Genomic DNA, 20,358 nt, shown 5'->3' on the forward strand with positions numbered 1-20,358 from the left:
AATAATATTTTGCAATGAAAAATTAAATACAGTATGAAAATAGTATTGCTGTGTAATGAAAAACTAAGAAAAAAACAGCTTAGGAACACCATTTATATTCAGATCCTGGTAATTTAGTTAAAACTACGAGTTAAAATATCTAAAAATGCTGTATGCATTGGGTATCTCTGAAAGACACAATGACTGATTGACATGGAAATTAGATCAGGAGCCTTGATTCATGCCACAATTTAAAAGATTCAGAAGTAAAGCTATGCATAAGAAGGAAAAAATGTCCAAGTTTACAATATCCAGTTATCTGAGAAAACTTACCGCCCTTCTGCTTGTTGAGCTACAGAATTGATCCAGGCAAGACTCTTCCCAACTACAGCAGAAGACCAGACGGCGATACCCTGAATAGCTTCAGGACAGTGAAGCTCACATAATGCTTCTACCAGCATCATAATTGTCACTTCCAATTCATTTCCCTAAAACCAAACCAAAAGCTTTACTTAACAAATCTCATATAAAATAAGAGCTATATACACGGTTAAATACTTGGAAACGGTAATGTAGTACTTCATTATATGCATCTACAAAGTGAAATGCTCTGCATATCCACCCATTACACCGCTTTTGGAAAAGCAGGGCAACTAAGGGAAGAGTATATGCTATGAATCCACAGCCTGAATGTGAACGGTTAGCAATCACTATGTGATGGTCTATACCTACTAAGTGTGAGAATTCATAAAGAAGCAGGAAGTAAAATCTATCAAACCTCCTTTGTTAAAACATTTAAGCAAATCAAGTCAGGTACTGAAGAAACTATTCAACCTTTTTAAGCAGGCTTAACCACTTTATCCACTCATCCCATCCCTGCACTTATCTGCTAGTTACTTAGAGGAAGGATACCCTCATGATACATCCCCCTCCTGCTCGTACCCACAGGTAACCAAAGACACTACACTACCACAAGCTGGAGATGTTAATACATGCTAATACAACAGAAGTTTCATAAGGTTTAAGCAGAACCGTCTGCTTAGAAAGAAATTGCCCAATTCAAACTGTGAACAAATTGTAGCATCCATTTATGTACAGTGTTTGACCACATGTATATAGTGTATCCTAATCTCCAACCCACAGTATCACTTAACCACAAAAGTCTGTCAATACAGAAGTATGAGTTTAAAATATGGCTTTAAATACACAATCTTTTACAGACTAGTTGGTTTAGTAACTACTGATTGCCTTAGTTCAGTTCTTTCAGAATATCATGGGAATATTTTTGCAACAGTCTACAGAGTCTAGAAAGAGAGTACCTGAGAGATATTATTATTAGTTTTCATTTCTGTGAGTAAATCAAAACCATGCCTGACTGTCACAGCAGGCTGTCCAGCCAGCAATCCAACTCTCATGATGGAAAGTCTAATCCGTGTTAGCCAATCCTGGCATGTCTGACGATTAGTATAAAAGAATGTCCTGATAACCTTTAAAGACAGAAAAGATAAGTTTTACAATTCCATTCCTCCATATGAAGCAAAATAGTTACATTAAGTACCTAATACTTATCACACTCAAAGTCAGGAGAGGTTTCTTTTCTCCAGTTGAGTTTACAATTGAGAGATGATGAAACAGGTAAAAACCTGCATCTTTAATTTTGTTAATGCAGATGGTCTCAAATTATCCATAGCATGCAATAGGCATACTGGTAAGCTAAAAATCTTGAAGTGAACTGACTCTAAATTATATGTTACTGTCATGTCAAAGTCTAGTAATTAAACAGCTTATTTCAACAGTGAAGAACTTTTGCGGTTCGAACTACACAGAAGGGTATGTTGTTTATAAATAATTATTATATTCCTCAAAAAGCAATTTAAAGCCTTAACTTTACAATAGGACTGCTGACAATCTACAAATAAGTGACTGCTACAAATTGGTAGACTACAGACTTGCTTCATTTGTACCACTACACAGAAATAAAGCCTGTTTCCACATGTTCCCTAGGAATAAGCTGAAGTCAAAGCCGGACAAATTAAGAGTCTCAAACTTTGTTTGAGAAGCTCGTCTGAAGTTCCATGGTTAAGACTTGAACAACCCTGTAAACACTGTTCATTCAATAGACCGTTTCAAGTAACATCAGCACTCTAAGACAGACAAACCTTGGGTGGAGAGGTAAGGGCATTGGCACATCCTTCATAAGCATTGTACATCAATTTTTCCAAGTTCTCCAGATACTGTAGAAGGAGAACAAGCCTAAGCTGGTTGCTACTGTGTCCTTCGTCGTTGTCTGCAGTAGTCCACTGGCTGACATCTTGGTCAGGGTTTAATGTATGGGCTGCAAGACTCCTAATAATACCTACACATTTCACCAAAACATGCAAAAGAAAAAATTACCAGACATTTTATTTAAATGTGCCAAGGTGTAGCAATGCTAAAGCAAAATCTCTCAAAAGTTAATAGTAATTATGGAACCACTCTTCTGCCATTGCATTTCTTGAGGTGTTAAAAACATGCTAAAATCTATAACCACTGAAAAATAAGGCCATTGTGCTTCTTGCCTTGGACATGAAGCTCTTAGCTGCACAATCTTACCAAAAAAATCTCATTAAAATAAACTATATTTTTTACGTTACCTTCAATTGTTTGAAATGTATCTTGGGCTCTACCCAGAGGAGTTCGTAACTTCGAAAGAACAGTAAACTGAGCTGCTTCCCAAACAGCCCATTGCCAAAGAACAGCATCAGTCTTCAACAGATTACGAGGGATGGTTGGTTGATCTCTCTTATCTAGTCTTTGACAGCTATAGAATAATCTTTCTAACCAATTATCCTTCCTACAAAAAAAAACATAAGTTCATGCGGTAACAAGTTTATATTGCACACACTTCAGCTCCCTATTGCTCTCAGACAAATCTCCCACAGGACTATTTCCAAGCAGCAGTGCACATAGGCAACTATGCAAAAAGGCGTATATCTGAAGATATTTATAAATACTTAGAGAGAAGTGTAAAAAAAATGACTGAAGGTAAAGCATTGTAATTTGTAAAGATAATTACACATTTTAAACTAAATATAGCTTGGAATTGTTTGCTATAAATTCAACATCCATGTATTTCAGTTTTAAAAGAAATTCTTACCCAGTTCGGTGAGAGTTTCCATACAAAATAAAACTAATGACATCAGAGAAATCCTGCGGGTGGAATGTATTACTTGGAGCTTTGCTCATATGACTTCTTATAGCCAAAGAAATTTCTTGTATTTCTGTGTGGGTACGGTTACTGCAGGAAGAGGGGGGGGGGGGGTGCGAGGAATAACCCATGATACAATGTACTTGAATAAATTAAAAAAAAGTTGTGCAAAACAGTTACACACACACACATACATACATATATATATGCAATGACTGGAAACAAGTACAGTCTTTGGTATTTAAGACAAAGTGCTTTACGAGTTCAGGTCCTCGAGACAATTTGCAGGACATAATATTGCTGAAGCTCTGGATAACACGGACCTTACAAGCATTCATATTTCCTGCAAGAAGTGCTGCATAGTTTATCAAATTTATTAATTACTTTGTGTACTACCTACTGTTCTTAAACCTGTAACAAAGTAGAAGGAGATAGTAAGACACTTCACACTTTTTGATTTTAAATTAAGACAGTATGGTAACATTTGACTGGCATTATTTTTCAGATAAAAGTCATTGAAGAAAGAAACTAAATCATTCTCTATATTGAATTTAATCTGAACAATTTACCTCAACACGACATCTAAAGGAATTGACTTCAGAAGTTTTCCAAAAGTTTGTCTTACACGAGCACCACTATGTACTAGTTGAACACGACACACATCAACACACCTGCATCAACAAAAAGGAAAAAAGGTGATAACATTTCCATTAACAGCGTAATTCAAATAACATACAGAACTCCGCGCAAGTACCTTTGTAAAAGGTCATCTGGGAGGGAGGAAGACAGGGCATGGAGGCTACTACATGCTTGAAGGCAAATGTTCATATCTTCCAGTAGGGCTGAATTAAGGAGTTGAAAGAAAAAAAAAGTTATTCTTGCTAGAATTAGATAACTTACGCACTACTCTGGTTGTAGAGAACATCTAAAGACATCTTTACAGCTTGGCTGGTAGAAGGAGACACAGGCTTTAAGCAGTACTTTTCTTCTGATTTCATTGACTTGTTTTACTATAACAACTACATGCTTAGTAACAAGTCACTTGTGCTACATGTTACTTATGGGCCTTTTCTGATAGCTGACAGATTAATCCTTCTGTGGTCTCCATACATTAGCATTACACACAATATATTTTAGTGAGAAAAAGCTAAGGTAAAGTCAGTAACTCCTGGCCTTGAGAAGTTAATGCTCTTGCTAGTATTACGCTACTAAAAGCATTTGTACTAAAAGCATTTGTCCCCATATTTCTATTTCTAGGTTTTTAAATCCAAAACAATATATCACATTATGGAATGGTTCCACTGCTTTTGATATAAAAAAAAAAATCACCATCATAGAATCATCACAGAATGGTTTGGGCTGGAAGGGACCTCAGGGATCATCTGGTTCCAACCCTCCTGCCATGGCAGGGGCACCTCCCACTAGACCAGGTTGCTCAAGGCTCCAGCCAACCTGGTCTTGAACACTTCCAGGGATGGAGCATCGACAGCTTCCTTAGACAACCTGTTCCAAGTGTCTCACCACCCTCAGGGTGAAGAACTTCTTCCGTCTATCTAGTCTAAACCTGCCCTCTCCCAGCTTCCAACCATTACCCTTTGCCCTGTTGCTGCAGGCCCTTGTAAAAATCCCTCCCCAGCCTTCTTGTAGGCCACCTCCAGGTACTGGAAGACTGCTGTAAGGATTTGGCATATCACTGACATTTTTGGTAGATCAATTTCACAATCACTAATTAAGAAAGTTAATTGTTTGCATAATAGGTAGGGATCCATTTCAGAAAAATTGCAGGAGGAGAAAGCAATACAAACTGGAAGCATCCCTGAAAGTAAATGAAACACGTACAGTTATAGTTACCAGTGGTATATGACAAGGTCACTTAGGTACTTAATTTTGCCATTTAAAAGACAGTTAAGTAAAAATATGTGATATCTTACTGTTTGCTAAGAGTCCTTTACAAAACTTATGAAAAGATGGGAGAGAAAATAAAGGTGCATATGTTTCTGATTTTTTCATCAGAACAGCCACTTCCAAAGCCCAGGTCATAAGTAGTCTCCTTCAAAAAAACAAAAGTATTAGTCACTCTATACAGTTATGGAAAAATACCCTTCAATATCACAAACTACCTCATGTTACAGATGTTATACCATAAATTGTATTTTTTTAAAACAAAAGGTTTTGTAACAAAAAAAGGTCCCTAGCTTTCACAGCATTCTGGTAATACAGGATTGTAAAAGGGTACTTTCAGTGAGCAAAAACTTTTTTTCAGTGAAGTTTGATAGCTCTGCTTTTACTGTATAGATTTTATGATGGTTTCAATTTTTCTAGTTTTCATGCATAAAAATGAGCAGCTACTTCTTCCGCAGGTATTTTATTATTAATGTTTGAAAAACCCAAATACTTGACTGGTTAAGTTTACCCCAAGTTTTAGATGAAAATTATCCCGGTTTCCAAATTAAGACATTCTACTGGAAACAAAATAAAGTCTCCTGATTAATAAGAAAGTGTTAGTTACCTGGTATCTTGAGTAAGGTTATCCTTCTTAAGCAGCAGCCCCAAAAGGTTTAGTATGATTGAGAAATGTTTTTTTGTTGCTGTGGTTACAGTACTTATAACTGCTCCATCAAATAGAGAGGGAGATGAAGAACTGAGGCTACTGGATATGAAATGGTCGTGCCTGAAAAGGCAAGGAAAAACTTAAAATATAAAACCACTCCAAGATTAGGGATACTTCCTTAAAGTATACAGGAGGGGTGGGAAAAAACCCACAAAAAACCCCCAGACCAAACAACCCAGCAGCAAAAGTTAATGTACACCCACACAATAATCACATTATGTCAAAACCCAAGTATTTTGATCCCTGGCCTAAAAGAACAAAGCTGCAATTCTACATCAGTCCGTGCAGCTCAGTAACCTGGTTTCAACTGTAGCTAGTATCAAATGCTTAGTGAAAAATCACCAAAACCAAGAAATGTACAGAGTAAGAGTTAAACTAGCACATTCTCTTACTTCAACAACATTTTCCAGTAATAAGGTCTAAAATGTGTTTAAATCTGTTGTTTACATTTCATTACCTCTCCTAGATCTCACAGTATGCAAAACAGTAAATAATCTTCCCTTATTTACTTTCAGTAGGGTTCTCCCTCAGTTATCTCTATTCAAACACAAGACTTCTAATCTGCCTTTGAATAAAATGCCAAATTTTAAGCCAGGATATGCTTTCTTGGCTGAGATAGACTCCCTGCAATTAATGAAAGTAAAAACTGATTAGGGAAGTTTGGCCAAAAGCTTAATTGTAATAGACTATTTAAATTCATCCCTCCAACAATATATTCTATTCAGATCAGTCCATCCTAGTGCTCTTAAAATACTGGTGAATTATTAACCTTCATACCTGGAACAGTGTGAATATAATGTATAGAGTACTGCATACTGGACAGCAGGAAAATGAACTGCTATGTCACCATGAACAATCATCAGATTTTTACTCAGTAGTGCAAACACAGTTGGTGAAAGGGCCCACATCTATAAAACAATTGCAACAAAAGCAAAGAAACATAATAAATAGGATCTATTTTTAAGTCTCATTTCCATACCATTAATTATTGTTTTACTTCTTCTTAAGGGAAATAATTTAACTTTATTATAATTTTCTGACCTTAATGGTAACTATTTTCTTTCCACTTTTTACGCAAGCTGTTAAAAGAGCTCACATTTTTATTTAGAAAGATCTGGATCAAGTGTTTTCACACAGCTGACATACTACCAGAGGACACACTAAAGCTGCTTTTATCTGTCTATTTACAAAAAGAATTACTATGACAATCTTAGAATCAATCCATGAATAACCCTGATAAGATGCTCTTCCCTAGAAATTGCTTTTCATTATGCACCAATTGAAGATAAAATCCACTCATTCTATTTCCCCTAAATTTTAATACTGGAAGTTTTTGTATAATATAAGTTAGGAAACAAATATGATCATTCAAATTATACATATGTGAAATACTGGTGAAATACATTATGTTTTATTTTAAGTAAAAAAGTGTTTTTACACTTATTGCACAAACTTTACCTGTAGAGTTTTAACTCACCCCAATTAATGAGTTTTTAGCATTTCCAATAGTACTTAGAGCACTCAGGTCAAATATAACAACAAACTTCGCATTATCCACATTGAATATACGCTTCTTGAAAGAGTCATGCTGGATTTCAGAACAGGCTTCAGGAAGATGTAAACTATAGAGAAGACTATTTAGAGCACAGGTCATTTCTCCCAGAATCAATCTGTAAGCAGTCTCCAAAACAGGAATGTTCTTCAGGCTCAGTACGGCTTGGTATACAGCAAGGGCTGCTGCAACAACCTTGAGAATATAAAAGAATTACAGTAATAATTGATCAGCACAAAATCACAAGATATATTAATCACCAACACAGAATTTAAAATTATGCTTCTCCATCTATGAATATCCTAGTCTAACACACATACCTATCACCAGTTTTCTGTAGTTAAGCACTACTTCATTACAGAATCTATTAATTACTTTCTGGATCATCCACATAACACGTCGAGTATGAAAGCCACATCAACTAAGGACTTCTCTATCTGGTATGACAGCCAACTTACCAATTCCTTATCAAATCTAAATGATAGCTACAGAACTAGCTACACCTGCCTTTTCAGAAGTTCCATAGATATATAGTTAGATAAAAAAATACATTTAAGATTAACAAAGTTTTACAGCTTAATAAATATATTCTAGGAAATGCACGAAGACTGTTGTAGCATACCTGTACAGAAATCACTTACTCTTACCTCTTTCTCCTTATGATAACGAAGAACAAGTAGTTTAGACTCTGGTATAAATAATTTCTCTACAAATGACGACGGTAGTTTTGTATTTATTTGTTCAATAATCTGGTGATAAAAAACAAAATTATAAATATGTTTAACTACATAAATTAATTTTTATTAGAATAATTATTAATGACTAATTAAAATACTGGTTTTCTAGCTTGTATGCACTATATCTAGAAAAAACAGCTTCCCAGCAATGCAAGTACTTTGTACCTGCTTTCCCAAATTCACATTCAGAGAATTAGTTATTTTCAGGTTTTAACAGCACAGCTGAGAGTTGTGTGATTAATTTAGATTGATGTGGCTTGAAGAGTTTATGGCCTACACATTAAGAGCTATGTTTTGAAGTCTGATTTCCCAGCTCATGGCATAAGTAGATAAATAGAACATACTAAGCACTAAAATTCGGAAATTCATCAGGTGGTGTTATCAACTGCAGAGGCCAGAGAATGGCACTGTCCAACAGTCAAGCTAGACAGGGAAGCAAAAAAAAAAAAAACCCCACACCAAAACCACCAAAACAGGAACACTCAGGCTAAAACTAAACACCACTCTATCAACAAGCCAAATGCATAAACAAGCTACCAGCGTAAGCTTTACAGCAAAGAATACGTGCATTTAGAAGAGGAATTTCTTGCTTGTGATCAGGAAGTGTTTTAAATATTTATCTAATACACACACACACAAAAGCAAGGTTGCTTAAAAAATAATATTTACTAATGGGAAAACTGCAATAATAAAAATATGTACAAACCAGTGTCAATAGATTCAGGACTGAAATGATATAATCAGTGCCACAAGTCTGACAATTTTCCATTTGATCTAATCCATATGTGATGACCATGTCACAGTGTATGGTCATACTTGGATCTAGGCTGCCAAGTAAAACACCAACACACTCATTGGCAGCTGTAAGTACAGCTTCAGAAAAGAATACTTGGTTTGCTGCAGTCACACATCTCATTACTCTGTACAGAACCTGGAAAAATCAAAAACACACCTAAATTAAACTCCATTAAAGAGAGACAAGGATTGCAAGCTATTTAATTATATCCACATGCATTTGATATCTTGTCCCATCACCTACTCTGTAGCTTGGTAAATCTTGTCAATAGAATATTCTGAATAATGTACATCATTGCATTATACTTCAGAAGTATAAGAAAAAAACCCACCAAAACTTCAATTGCCTGGTTTCCTACCCAGTTAAAGACCCGCAAAGACCTAGAAAAGCTGAATTCATTATTCAGAATTCTGTTCAGTTCCAACTGATGTCAACAGAATTCCTCTTGTAAAAGAAAGACTAGTTTTCTTTTCTTGAGCTTTTGTCACAAGAATCCTCTGCAGATTAAGACACAAGTTACATAACTGTTTTAGCTTTAATTGGGAAATCCATACACTTATTTACCCGAGAAGTTTTGTCCCTCACAGAACTCCACAAGGGCAAAAATTCCAGTTGAGTAGCTCATGCAGCAACAACAAGATTTTGACTGCAGGTTTTTTTATCTTATATATATATTTTTTTAATCATTTACACCCTCTACAGTTACTGTTATAGACGTATAGCAGCTACATAGTATATTATATAATACTTACTATGAGTTTACATCATCCCATATTATACTTCAGAACAACAGGACTTTTGTATCAGATTTCATAGATACACTTTCAGCATGGTTGAAACTCCCACATCTTATAAAACTGAACTTGCAATTTGAATTTTGATTTTTACAGCATCATAGCAATCCGAATAAATGGTAACATTATGGTTAAAAGATAACATAAGCATAAACCCAGCTGCATGAAGCTGAAATGCCCGAAAAAAGGTTAGTGTCTGCTGTACATGACTCCCATGTGCCACTATCACAATCTATACTTTAATAAAATTCTTGTAGCATATTTCTTCAAGAAAATACATTTGCTCAAAGCTAAGCTTATACACATGCATGTAAAATTCACAAAACCTAAATAAACTCAACAGTGAATAGCATCATTAGATGGTGATAAATCATGTCAGCAACAAAGGAAAACAAAAAGAAAAACTTGAATTCTTACATCAGTTACATATGCTTCTGTAATTGGTGGTCCTCTAATTGGGCTGAAGCGCTCCCCAATACTCCTCACCACAGTACTGAAAACCCGAAGAAGTGCAGCCAGTTTAGGCAGTGATACTGAAGGAGGAGGAATATCTTCATCTACTGATTCTCCGGAAGCCACATGGCTGAGGTCCTAGAGCGCAGAAGTTTTATATATCAGTACACATCATTACAGTTATATGTATAAAAGACCAAAATATGGGACTGAAAATATTTCATCTATTTTCCAAACATATTATAGATACTATGCAATTATATATTTATCCAATATCTCTAACTTCCCATACATACAAAGATGAGATAGAGGCATACAATGACGATGAGTAAGTCACAGAGCAGTAATGAGATGCTGCTCCTTAGTTTAGCCACTGAAACAGAGTACTCGGACTGTATGTTGTAAATTAAAACAGGGCTTATGATGTTCCTGGCCCCTGGAACACGATCATCCATATTGCTGCACTGTTACAACAGTTCTCTGCAAGCTTTTACTACACTCTCAAATAATTTCCATCCACAAATTGTAGTCAGGATGTTTCAGTGGCCATTCCCATCACACTGTTTACGTGCAGCTACCTTGATGTGAAGACCATGAGGTTACTAGCAGGCTACTTCGTGCCAGCTGGCATCAGTGCCTGGGAACATTCCCAGAAGTGCTGATCCCATTAGTATAGATATAGCCTTGGTCTATCCTACTGTGAGATAAAAACACACTAGCTGGAACCACCTCCTCCATGATTTAAGTTAACACATGTTATCTCAAAACTCTTCCATGACTAAGAATACACACATTGTCCAGTTCAGCAGACAAGCTGATAAGCAGCTACTTACTGCACTGACTAATCACTTTCAACCGTGTGCCTACAGTCACAGCAGCGCAGGTTTCTGTGGGCTTGACGCTGCCAAAGAGATCTGTGAATCCTAACTCTTAAAGCTGTACCATCAGAAGCCCTGTGTAGATATAAGTACACTCACAAAATCAAATTATTTATTTTGCTTTAAGTGAAACAGATTATGCTGGAAGTACAGTTTCACCTATAGGATCTGCATGTTACCATACATAATAAAAACTAGTTCTAAGCATATATACCTTAAGAAAAAGACAACAATCCCCCAAAAACCCAAAACTCTTCCTTTAATGACATGCATCAGAAACTCTACACCCTGTTAACTAAGCAAATATTACAAAGTCAAAACTAAGTACGTTAAATCAATATAGTTTTCTACCAGTTCCTGCTGCGTTATTTCCTGCACAATATAATACTTTATTTAAAAAAAGACAGATTCACCATTTTCTTAATGGAAGCATTAAGAATCCCTCTCCTCCCAATAGTCACTACTTCTGAAAAATTCTGAAGTTGGACAAATGGAGAAAATACCAAGAAAAGACCGTGAAATATCTTCTCTGCAGCTTTTTAAGAATGAAGGCATTCCTGTTTGGTTAAATTGGTTTTATTTTTATTATAACATGACATTATCAACAATGGCTGAAAGCCTGCCTATGATACTACTTAAGCAATTCATGAGGATTCACGTAGAATCGTCATGGTACATGCCTTAAGTATACTTGGCAATTTGATCCTCTTTTCCCCAGGTAAGCCATGTAATTTTACTTTGTAGAAAGTAATACATCCATAAGAATCACAGCTGTGGATGTATTAAGAAATCCACAACAGTTAACTCTGGTATATACTATAACGTCTTGTTTACCTCAGCATAAGCTTCCATATCTTCTAAAAACTGGCCCAAGAGTGTGGTAGAAAAAGTAAGATCAGCCACCCAAAAGGGCTCCAAGCTTTGCAGCCATCCTGTACAAAAACACCAGGGAAATTAAAATAGGGGAAACAAGGTAACATATACAAATTAAATTTTAGTTGTATATTGCTGAGATAAAAGTTGCTAAGGTAAGAGAAGGTCATTTGCATGAAAATTTTAGCGCAAGTTGTTTTTAAAATAAATATAAACTGGATTTCCCTCTTTTGTCCTTTTAACATATTCATTTTAAAGGTTCAGTCCTGTCCCACAGCAGTTGAACATTAATGACAGAATCTAGGACTATGACACAGGAAACATAACAGACTTGCTATGAATAACTCCAAGACAACTGCTGTAGCTATAGGAAGAAGTTTCTCAATTTCTTAAATCCCAGTACAGCAACTTTACCACAAAGATTTTCTAGAATTACACAGGAGAAAATAAACTCTTTCACAGAGAATATATTAAGATCTATAAGCTTATTAAAAATTGTTAAAAAGTTACACAAAACAAGTGATGCTTGTAGCCTGAATGAAGCATCTTATTTTCCAGACATAGCATAAAATGGCAAATACTAAAAAATTAGTAACAAAGTCTTCTGTTATGTAGCCAGAAACTCATTTCGGGTTTATGTCAACTTCCATGTCAGTCAGACCAGACTTGTGTGAGTAAACTCACATCATCTGCAAGTAAGAGCGGACTACATTAGTGACTCTTTGGCCAAACTTACCAGACACCTGTTGCGTCAATGAAGGTTTCTGAGTGTGATCTATATGCCACCCAACCAGTATGTCCACTGTGTCCTAGGAAAGCAATTTTGAAAAAAAGGTTAATTATCCAGTCTGCTGCACCAACATTTCTATGCAAGAAAGAAAATACAGAGGACAAAGTAAGCAACTTACCCTAAAATTGGTGCTGAAAATATGTGGGTAGCATCGGGACACCAAAAGGATGCACTTGACACATTTGCACAGTAACTCTGGTGTATCCACATTTTCTAGAATGGACTGCAGGCTGGTCATTACAAGCTAAAAAGTAAAGCAAAGCCACTGGATATTTCACTTCATTAAGGCAACACGTGAAAAAGGTACAATATTAGGCACACAGATTTATTCAGTGTTGAACACTTTTTAGCAAACTACTTCGATTCAAACAGAAACATTTCAATACCCTTTCTGCAGGAAGAAAAATGTAAAAAGCACCACATATACTCCATGAAAATAATAACTTCAAGTCACCATTTGCTTGAAAAATTGCAGATCCAGGTTCAAGGCTTGGGGACACTGTTTTCTTTAATTCTTTACCCACAGAACAACTACTTGTTCTAAGTTCCTGTTTCTCCTGCTGAAGCTTTTTGGCTCTATAAAGTTAATATTAAATTGGAGCAGACCTGGACATAGTTGTTCTACACCCAAAATAACAGAGTCTAAAACCTGAACCAGGGGACCAGATTTGTCTGTACACAAACTACTCCCTCTCAGATCTAATTACAATTCAAGTTAGAAATTGTAAATAGGAGGTAGCACAAAGCAATCAATAGGCTCAGTTTTGTGTACTACTCCACTCGTTCTCTTTTTGGTCTCAACAAGATTCTTCCTCTTGGATCTGCAATATATACTAAAAAGTCACATCAAAATATACGTTCATCCTACAAAGACTTGACATTCCTTTCCAGCGTAATCACAATCAAAGAATCCCATTCTGACAGAAAGTTCCCTCCCAGTTGTAATTATATTTAGTTATGTCAACATAGCCGTACTTACTGTTCATTCCAGTTTAAAAAGTTGATTCAAACATTGCACTGGAAAAATCATTAACAATCCTGGTTTAAGTTGTAGTCTTACCTGCATTAAAGATGAAAAGGCTTTCTTTTCTCCTACAGTCTCTAGTGCTTTGTAGGTTGCACACAAATAAAGAAGTTTAACTTCATCTTTTGTGGATGAGCTGAATTTGCTAAAAATCCATTTAAAGATCTTCTCAGCCTCATAGCTCAGAGAAGCACAAAGAAGGCCAAGACAGCAAGCTCCTTCCTGTCTCAGTTCCTGAAGCAATTTACTACTGTATTTTTGAGGAGGAAAAAAAATAATAAAGAAATGTGTAGTCTCCAGACATGCAAGCAGAATACAAGAAACCATGAACAAATTAAAACGTTTTCTAAAGCAGAAAAATATACGCATGAAGCTGCTTCTCACCGACTTAACGGTAGTAGTGATGAAGCTAAAATAAAAATTAATAATCTGAAAAATTCTATGAAATATTATTTCTGTGGAATAAATAAACTTGAATAAAAGTATGCAATAAATAGGCCATCCTACTTGCAACACACTATCCAAGGAAGAAAATTCTTAACATAAAGCTGACTAATTACACTGAACTAAAGACCAAAAAGCCCACACACACCTGAGCTCCCTCTAAATATGCTCTTAGTTGGATGTAAATTAATTAGATCAGGTTGTAAAAACTTAAGTTCAATTTGCTAGACAGCCATAGCAATGCACTACTACATCCAGGTCACTGAACATAGCTGGGACAGACTACATATCACCTGAAACATAAAAGACACACTTGTGCATTTGAATTCTCTCCATGTGAAGTGTACTCTAGACAGTCCAACAGTATTGTTGATAAGCCCAAGAGTGTCTTAACTCTCCCCCAGTTCCATCCTGTTACTGCAATGTCACACCTATGCAAAATTAGTGAATTCATTTCTTTCAACCCTTCCCCCCTCCACTTAATTTCTATACTGAAATCCAAACCTAATGCTGTCATTATTCTTCCTCTTTAAAGCCTTCAAACCGCTTAGCTTTTCCAGCTTACCTTTCATTGAGTACATCATGAATAGCAGTCAGGATATTATCCAGTTGTTTAACTAGTACCTACAATATAAGACAGATAAAAGATACAAGCAGAATAATGGCATGATATCTTCCGCAAACTAGAGCCTGCTTACACCCACATTAAACACACCACTGCCGATTCTGTTTGCTAACAGAATGCTATTATGCTTTCCATGGCCACTGCAGTCTAACAGGAACTATATTAAGCAATACTGCAATATAATCCTACATGTTATATTTCGTATTTATTTACAGTAGCCATGAAAATACACTGGCAGCCTGCTATCAAGGTTTGTTCCAAGTTTAGCTCTTGCCGATAATATCACATCACAAACGTAAGACTCACCATACAGCTCATCAGTAGCATCTACTGAAGACCTAGTCTCCTATACTAATAAACAATTGTATCAGCAGAATATTTAATACAATCTGAAGTACTGAAATTTCTCCTGAGGCAATCCTGACTTTCAGAGAAATGGAGTACTACTTTGGGGGATGAAACATTATTGATGAACCAGACCTCAGTAAACACAACCAGAAATACTTGTTTTCCTAATATGCACTAAAAAAACACATTAGTGAGTTGAGTTGCAAAATAACACACTAGCTCCAACTGTATAAGATATTAAAAAAAGTCTTCTTGACAAGTTAATACAAAAGTTTGTTCTCCTCAGAAAATTACTAATCTTTAACGCAGTGGATGTTATCCAGTTTTTGTGAAGTTTTGAGCAATATCACACTTTTGGAGGGGAGGGAGAAGTCCACATGCTTGGCTTCTCAGAACTCACACTGACATTTTAAAAATGTGCCTGGTATCTGCACAAAAGGCTACAAGAGAGACAGGTGAAGGCATCTATACAATTTAGAAGTTGGAGCATGATGCCATTACATGACAACGCCATCGTCTAGTGACTTCTACTACTTTACTTTGTTGAACACACATTTCAACACTGAGAATAAAAAGAACTCCGTTAAACTACACTTAATAGTCTCAAGAATTGCAGGAGCTACTGCTAGGTTAAACACTGTCCCTTATAAGGTTTTAGGCTTGTCATCATGGATATCAGTTGACATCTGATCTTGTTCTCATTAGCGAGCTGGGAAAAGTTTAAAGAAAAGTTTCTCAGTGACAAACTTTTAACATTCCAAGCACCAACAAGTACAAAGCTTGTCACCACTGAGTTAGATATTAGAATGGCAATTCCAATATGTTCTGAGATATCAACAAACCTAAATAATATGCAGTTATAAAAACGGGAAAAAATGCATTGAGAATAATGGAAATAATTTTAAAAAGCAACCACAGAATAATTGCGGAAAGCATTTACTCCTCAAACCCTTGTATTAATGAGGATTTTTTTCCAAGGAAAGCTGAAATATTAGCTAGGTTTGCACATGGTCTGCTTATACCTAGATGCACAGAATAGAAAAGTCTCCACGTTTAATTGTTACACCTTTTGGAAAAGAGCACAATTACCACTGGTTAATTAACATATAATGAGAGAATGAACCAACTTCTTATAAATATGGACAGACACATAACCCACAACTAAAATATCACAGCACTGCCTGTAAATGAGTGGTGGGGTATTAAACAATCACTTCCTTTTCAATACTTGGACAACTCCTAAGCTCTCTAAAACAGTGGGGGAGATATGCTAGACAAAATACTCTTAATACTTCACTTCAAAATAAGTAATACTAAAAACATACACCCACAGTGGGATACTCCCCTCGATCCTCAAATCCTTAAGAAACACTTGAGGATATTAGAGAGTTCAACAACCCATTAAAAAAAACAAAGATGTAAAGAAAGCAAAGACTTTGTTTTCTTCCTGTAAAAGGGAATCCACATACAAAGGTGTTTAGCTAGAAAGCTGGTAACTTTGAGCTGTTCACAAGACAGTATAAATATCTGTATATTTTTAATTTAAAATACAGAAACAGTTCTTGAACAAAACAATACATTTTACTTCCTTTTTCCTCTCTTTCCTTATATATTGCTAAGATCAGTCAAAAGAACCCACATACATGCTCTATTTATTCCTACAGCTCATGCACTCAGTAGTTTAGTTTAAGGCAATATGTCGTAAGTAATCAAGCAATAAAAAGTTTCCTGAATGCCGGAAAAAGGACAGGCAATCCAGGAATGCATGTTCCTTTGTTGTAGAAGTAAGTTCCTTGTATACAAAAGATTCCTCACAGACACATCCCAACACTCAGGTTTTTAAAAAGACAATTTTACAAAACGAGAATAACCAGTGCTATGGAAAAGTAAAAATTACTGACCAGTTTGTTTTCTGGTTGCTGAATGAATTCTTTCAATTGCTTTACAGTAGCCAGTCTTCGGTCTCTGTCGTCTTCCCGAGTAATCCTCCGAAGAAGATTTGACAGTCGAGACTCGTCAGAATAAGACAACGATCGCTCTGAAAAAGGCAATTATTCATTTTCTCTACAGCATTTGATCAATAATATCTGTACTGTCTGAAATACATATATGGGGATTCAATAAGTCATAATACTAATTTGAAAAAAGTAAAAAAAAAATCCTGATTTGTTTTAAAGCTCATACGAGGAAAATTACATGAAAAATCTAACTTAGCTACCAAAATACTTCATTTCTTCCAGTGGACAACCCAGTACCTGGGTAGAACTCATTCAGAACTAAGCAGAACTGTTTTACTTCTACACAACAAAAACCTGACTTTAGTTCCCTTCTACATAAATGGAACTAAAAAAGGGGTGTGGTAAGGGTAAATCAGACCGAATATATAAACAAAAATCATTCAACAAATAATATTTCAAGAAAACCTTGTGGAAAATACCAAGTTGCTTCTTGAAGCAAAGAACCAGATTTAAGCTGAAGTAACTACCAAGAAACAGTATCTTCTTCTCTCTATCATTCTGGCACAAGAAGAAAGATTACGGGTAGTCCTCTGATAGCTAGCAGGGTTCTGCTTTGAAAAGGAAAACAGATCTACTTTTCCTTTATTAAGAAACAAAAGTATACAGTGTGCAAAGGTGCAGTGGTTATTGATTTAAGCGGATCATAATACAGGAGAATTACCATCTTCCTAAGAAAACATTTAAAGTTGACAGATAGCACCACTGATACCAGTGAAGGTCACAGCTCAGTTTACCTGATTTAGGTACCAATTACAACGAATTCATATGAAAAGCTCGTTTCCTTCATTTCCAAAAAGGAAACAAAGTCTCTTTTGAAAAGTTTGACATTAGATGTTTCATGGTGATTAAAATTAGAGGATTCATGGAATATGAAGAGGTTTTCTTAGTCCCCATGACTTATAAGAACACCAAGGGCAACCACAGACAGCTTTTTTCTCTGGTATGTTACACATCCGTCATCTGATGGGAGCAGCCATAAAGGCAACCTGGTTATAATGGAAAAAAAACTGACAGATGATGACCGTCTGCCACCGTGAGAGCCCAGCCTGGGAACGCGGAGCATCCTTGAAGGGCATCTGGCTACCTTAAGAACCTGAGACATCCTGATATACCCTTGACAAGCACAAAACCAAGAAACTACAACAAACTTACTGTCTGGAAAGGTGAAAAATAGACTGTAATGGTGGAAAGCATCCTGGGAACGCAGAATCAGCAACAGCTATTGGCTGCTCCAGCTGGAAAAACAGACTGGGAAAGCAACCATAGTCTGAGAAAATAGAAAACAGCATCATCTATTGGCTGTTCCAGATGAAAAGCGGCAAGTTCAAGCTACTGGTGGCTCCATGTGTTTGTGTCATACATCCCCTTATGTCACTAACAATATAAAAATAACTCCCTTTCTACCCAAAATGGAGCTTCTCTCTGAGAGCTCCCCCTGCAAAGACTTCACTACATGAGATCTCCTGGACAGGCTGGACCCTTGCTGGGGATGCCTGACTGACTCCAAACTCCATGATGCACATCATCTTTGAAGTGAGACTTTGTCTGTCAGTTGGCCACACTCCTGGGAGAAGTTTGGCGAGTGCTGTACCAGTAACACTTTGAATAGTATATATAGGTGTGCACACAAGTAATTAATCTAAGTATATACTTGCTTTACTAGTGGTAATTTGTAGTAACTTGTAATAACAAAATTAAGAAACAAAAAACCTTTGTGTCACTGTGTATTACAGAATCCTATGAACCCACCCACAGGTCAGTAACTCTTATAGAACATGACATCATCTACAGAAGACCATGTCTTCCATATTATAATCATGAAGAGTATTCTCAACCTTATTTTCATGTCTTTGTTTCTTGAATTTTAAAAGAAAGTATGAATAAAACAGGCTTTGATAATCTGTTTCTTGCCAGGCATCAGTTTAAGCAATTAATTTTTGAAGACACAAATTCTGAAGGACTAGGCAGGCTTAACAAACATTAAAATAGCAGTAAGAGTCTGAAAGCTCAAATCTACATTTTCTTCTTAGCTAGCACAACTACACATGACATGTTGAGATGTTATCTGACAGACATGAAGAGCACTTCTAAGATGTTACTGACTTTACGGAAGACTAAGGCATACATATCCATTTAGGAAGAATTAAGATTATTTTCCTTTGCTTTATCTGGAAACCACAGTCTTCAATAGTGGACGAAAAGCCACGTGTCTCATGAGAAACATACAAGGAATCATGAACAGCAAAGACACCTTCTGAAGTAGCATCTAAGGTCTTCCTGAGTGATGATGCCAGAATAATAATTACAATTCTGCTAGATGATCACTTGTATCTTCAGATCTCCTTGTATTTCTGCCCAGACTTGAGCTAGCAGATGTAGTCCAAGGCTTGCTTGCCAACGGTCAATACATAGCCAAACGTCAGAAAGACGGACCTAGTGCAGTTACCCACCCTAAAATTTCATCAGCCCTGGAGAAGGAAGACAAGGACTACCAGGAAGCATGCAGCCTGCCCAGGGCTGTACCATGGCTACAATTTTCTTTAAAATCTGGACAGTAGTAGGAGGTCACCAGACCAGGGAAAAAAGTTCAAATGGAATAGTTTGGAAACAAAACATATGCAAATAAGAATTAAAGTTCTTTTGAAGCTTGGTTACAATGGAAATTAACATGGACTACTACAAAATAAAAACTGCTATTCATGAATAATTACACATGAAAACTCTTCTGCTAGGAAGGTACTCAATGTATCTTGAAGGCTTAAGCTGAACCAAACCTACACATGCTTATTTCACTATTAGACTGTCTACATACGAGGCCTTTCAAAACAGCACTTTGAATCTGCCCTTGAATAGTTCAATGCATTGGCCACCCCATAATATAGCCCTTCCCAAGACAACAGGCATGCCTCATGAGAACGAAAAGCCTATTCCACAATATTCCTACAGCTGCACTCGACCAACACTACCTGGACCAGGAATGCCCAGAACACATCGCTTCTGGCACTTCCAGTTTGCACTGGTCTCCGCCACTCCGCAAGCACATGGGAAGCTACACCAGCTCAGCTGGGTTAGGTCACTAGATACTGCTCTTGAAGGGCGAACTAGGATGCAGTGGTTTGGAAAACACTGAAAAATATTTTTAATAACCACTTTTTATGAAGATATTTTAGATCTTTGCATGGTCCTCAAAATGTGCCCCATCCTGTCCCTAAAAATGCTGGTTGACTCTTCAGTGTCGGACGAAAAGTC

At 36.4% G+C, this 20,358-nt stretch overlaps 1 protein-coding gene across 1 annotated transcript in view; it reads right to left on the reverse strand.

The window, feature by feature from the left end:
- The window catches only part of SMG1 (SMG1 nonsense mediated mRNA decay associated PI3K related kinase), a 69,333-nt gene that overhangs the window by 33,322 nt on the left and 15,653 nt on the right, over positions 1-20,358 (reverse strand). The window contains exons 4-23 of the mRNA XM_086473197.1: positions 16,993-17,129; positions 14,684-14,742; positions 13,711-13,924; positions 12,769-12,894; positions 12,597-12,669; positions 11,822-11,919; positions 10,074-10,247; positions 8,773-8,997; positions 7,977-8,078; positions 7,255-7,524; positions 6,555-6,685; positions 5,676-5,837; positions 5,098-5,216; positions 3,921-4,008; positions 3,736-3,837; positions 3,116-3,256; positions 2,613-2,812; positions 2,139-2,335; positions 1,299-1,466; positions 313-467 (exon numbers count right to left, since the gene is read on the reverse strand). Of these exons, the coding sequence (XP_086329323.1) occupies positions 313-467; positions 1,299-1,466; positions 2,139-2,335; positions 2,613-2,812; positions 3,116-3,256; positions 3,736-3,837; positions 3,921-4,008; positions 5,098-5,216; positions 5,676-5,837; positions 6,555-6,685; positions 7,255-7,524; positions 7,977-8,078; positions 8,773-8,997; positions 10,074-10,247; positions 11,822-11,919; positions 12,597-12,669; positions 12,769-12,894; positions 13,711-13,924; positions 14,684-14,742; positions 16,993-17,129 (2,941 nt within the window). The remainder of the gene's footprint in view (positions 1-312; positions 468-1,298; positions 1,467-2,138; positions 2,336-2,612; positions 2,813-3,115; positions 3,257-3,735; positions 3,838-3,920; positions 4,009-5,097; positions 5,217-5,675; positions 5,838-6,554; positions 6,686-7,254; positions 7,525-7,976; positions 8,079-8,772; positions 8,998-10,073; positions 10,248-11,821; positions 11,920-12,596; positions 12,670-12,768; positions 12,895-13,710; positions 13,925-14,683; positions 14,743-16,992; positions 17,130-20,358) is intronic.

This window comes from Leptosomus discolor, chromosome 14, assembly GCF_034619465.1.
Source record: "Leptosomus discolor isolate bLepDis1 chromosome 14, bLepDis1.hap2, whole genome shotgun sequence".
Classification (NCBI taxonomy): Eukaryota; Metazoa; Chordata; class Aves; order Leptosomiformes; family Leptosomidae; genus Leptosomus; species Leptosomus discolor.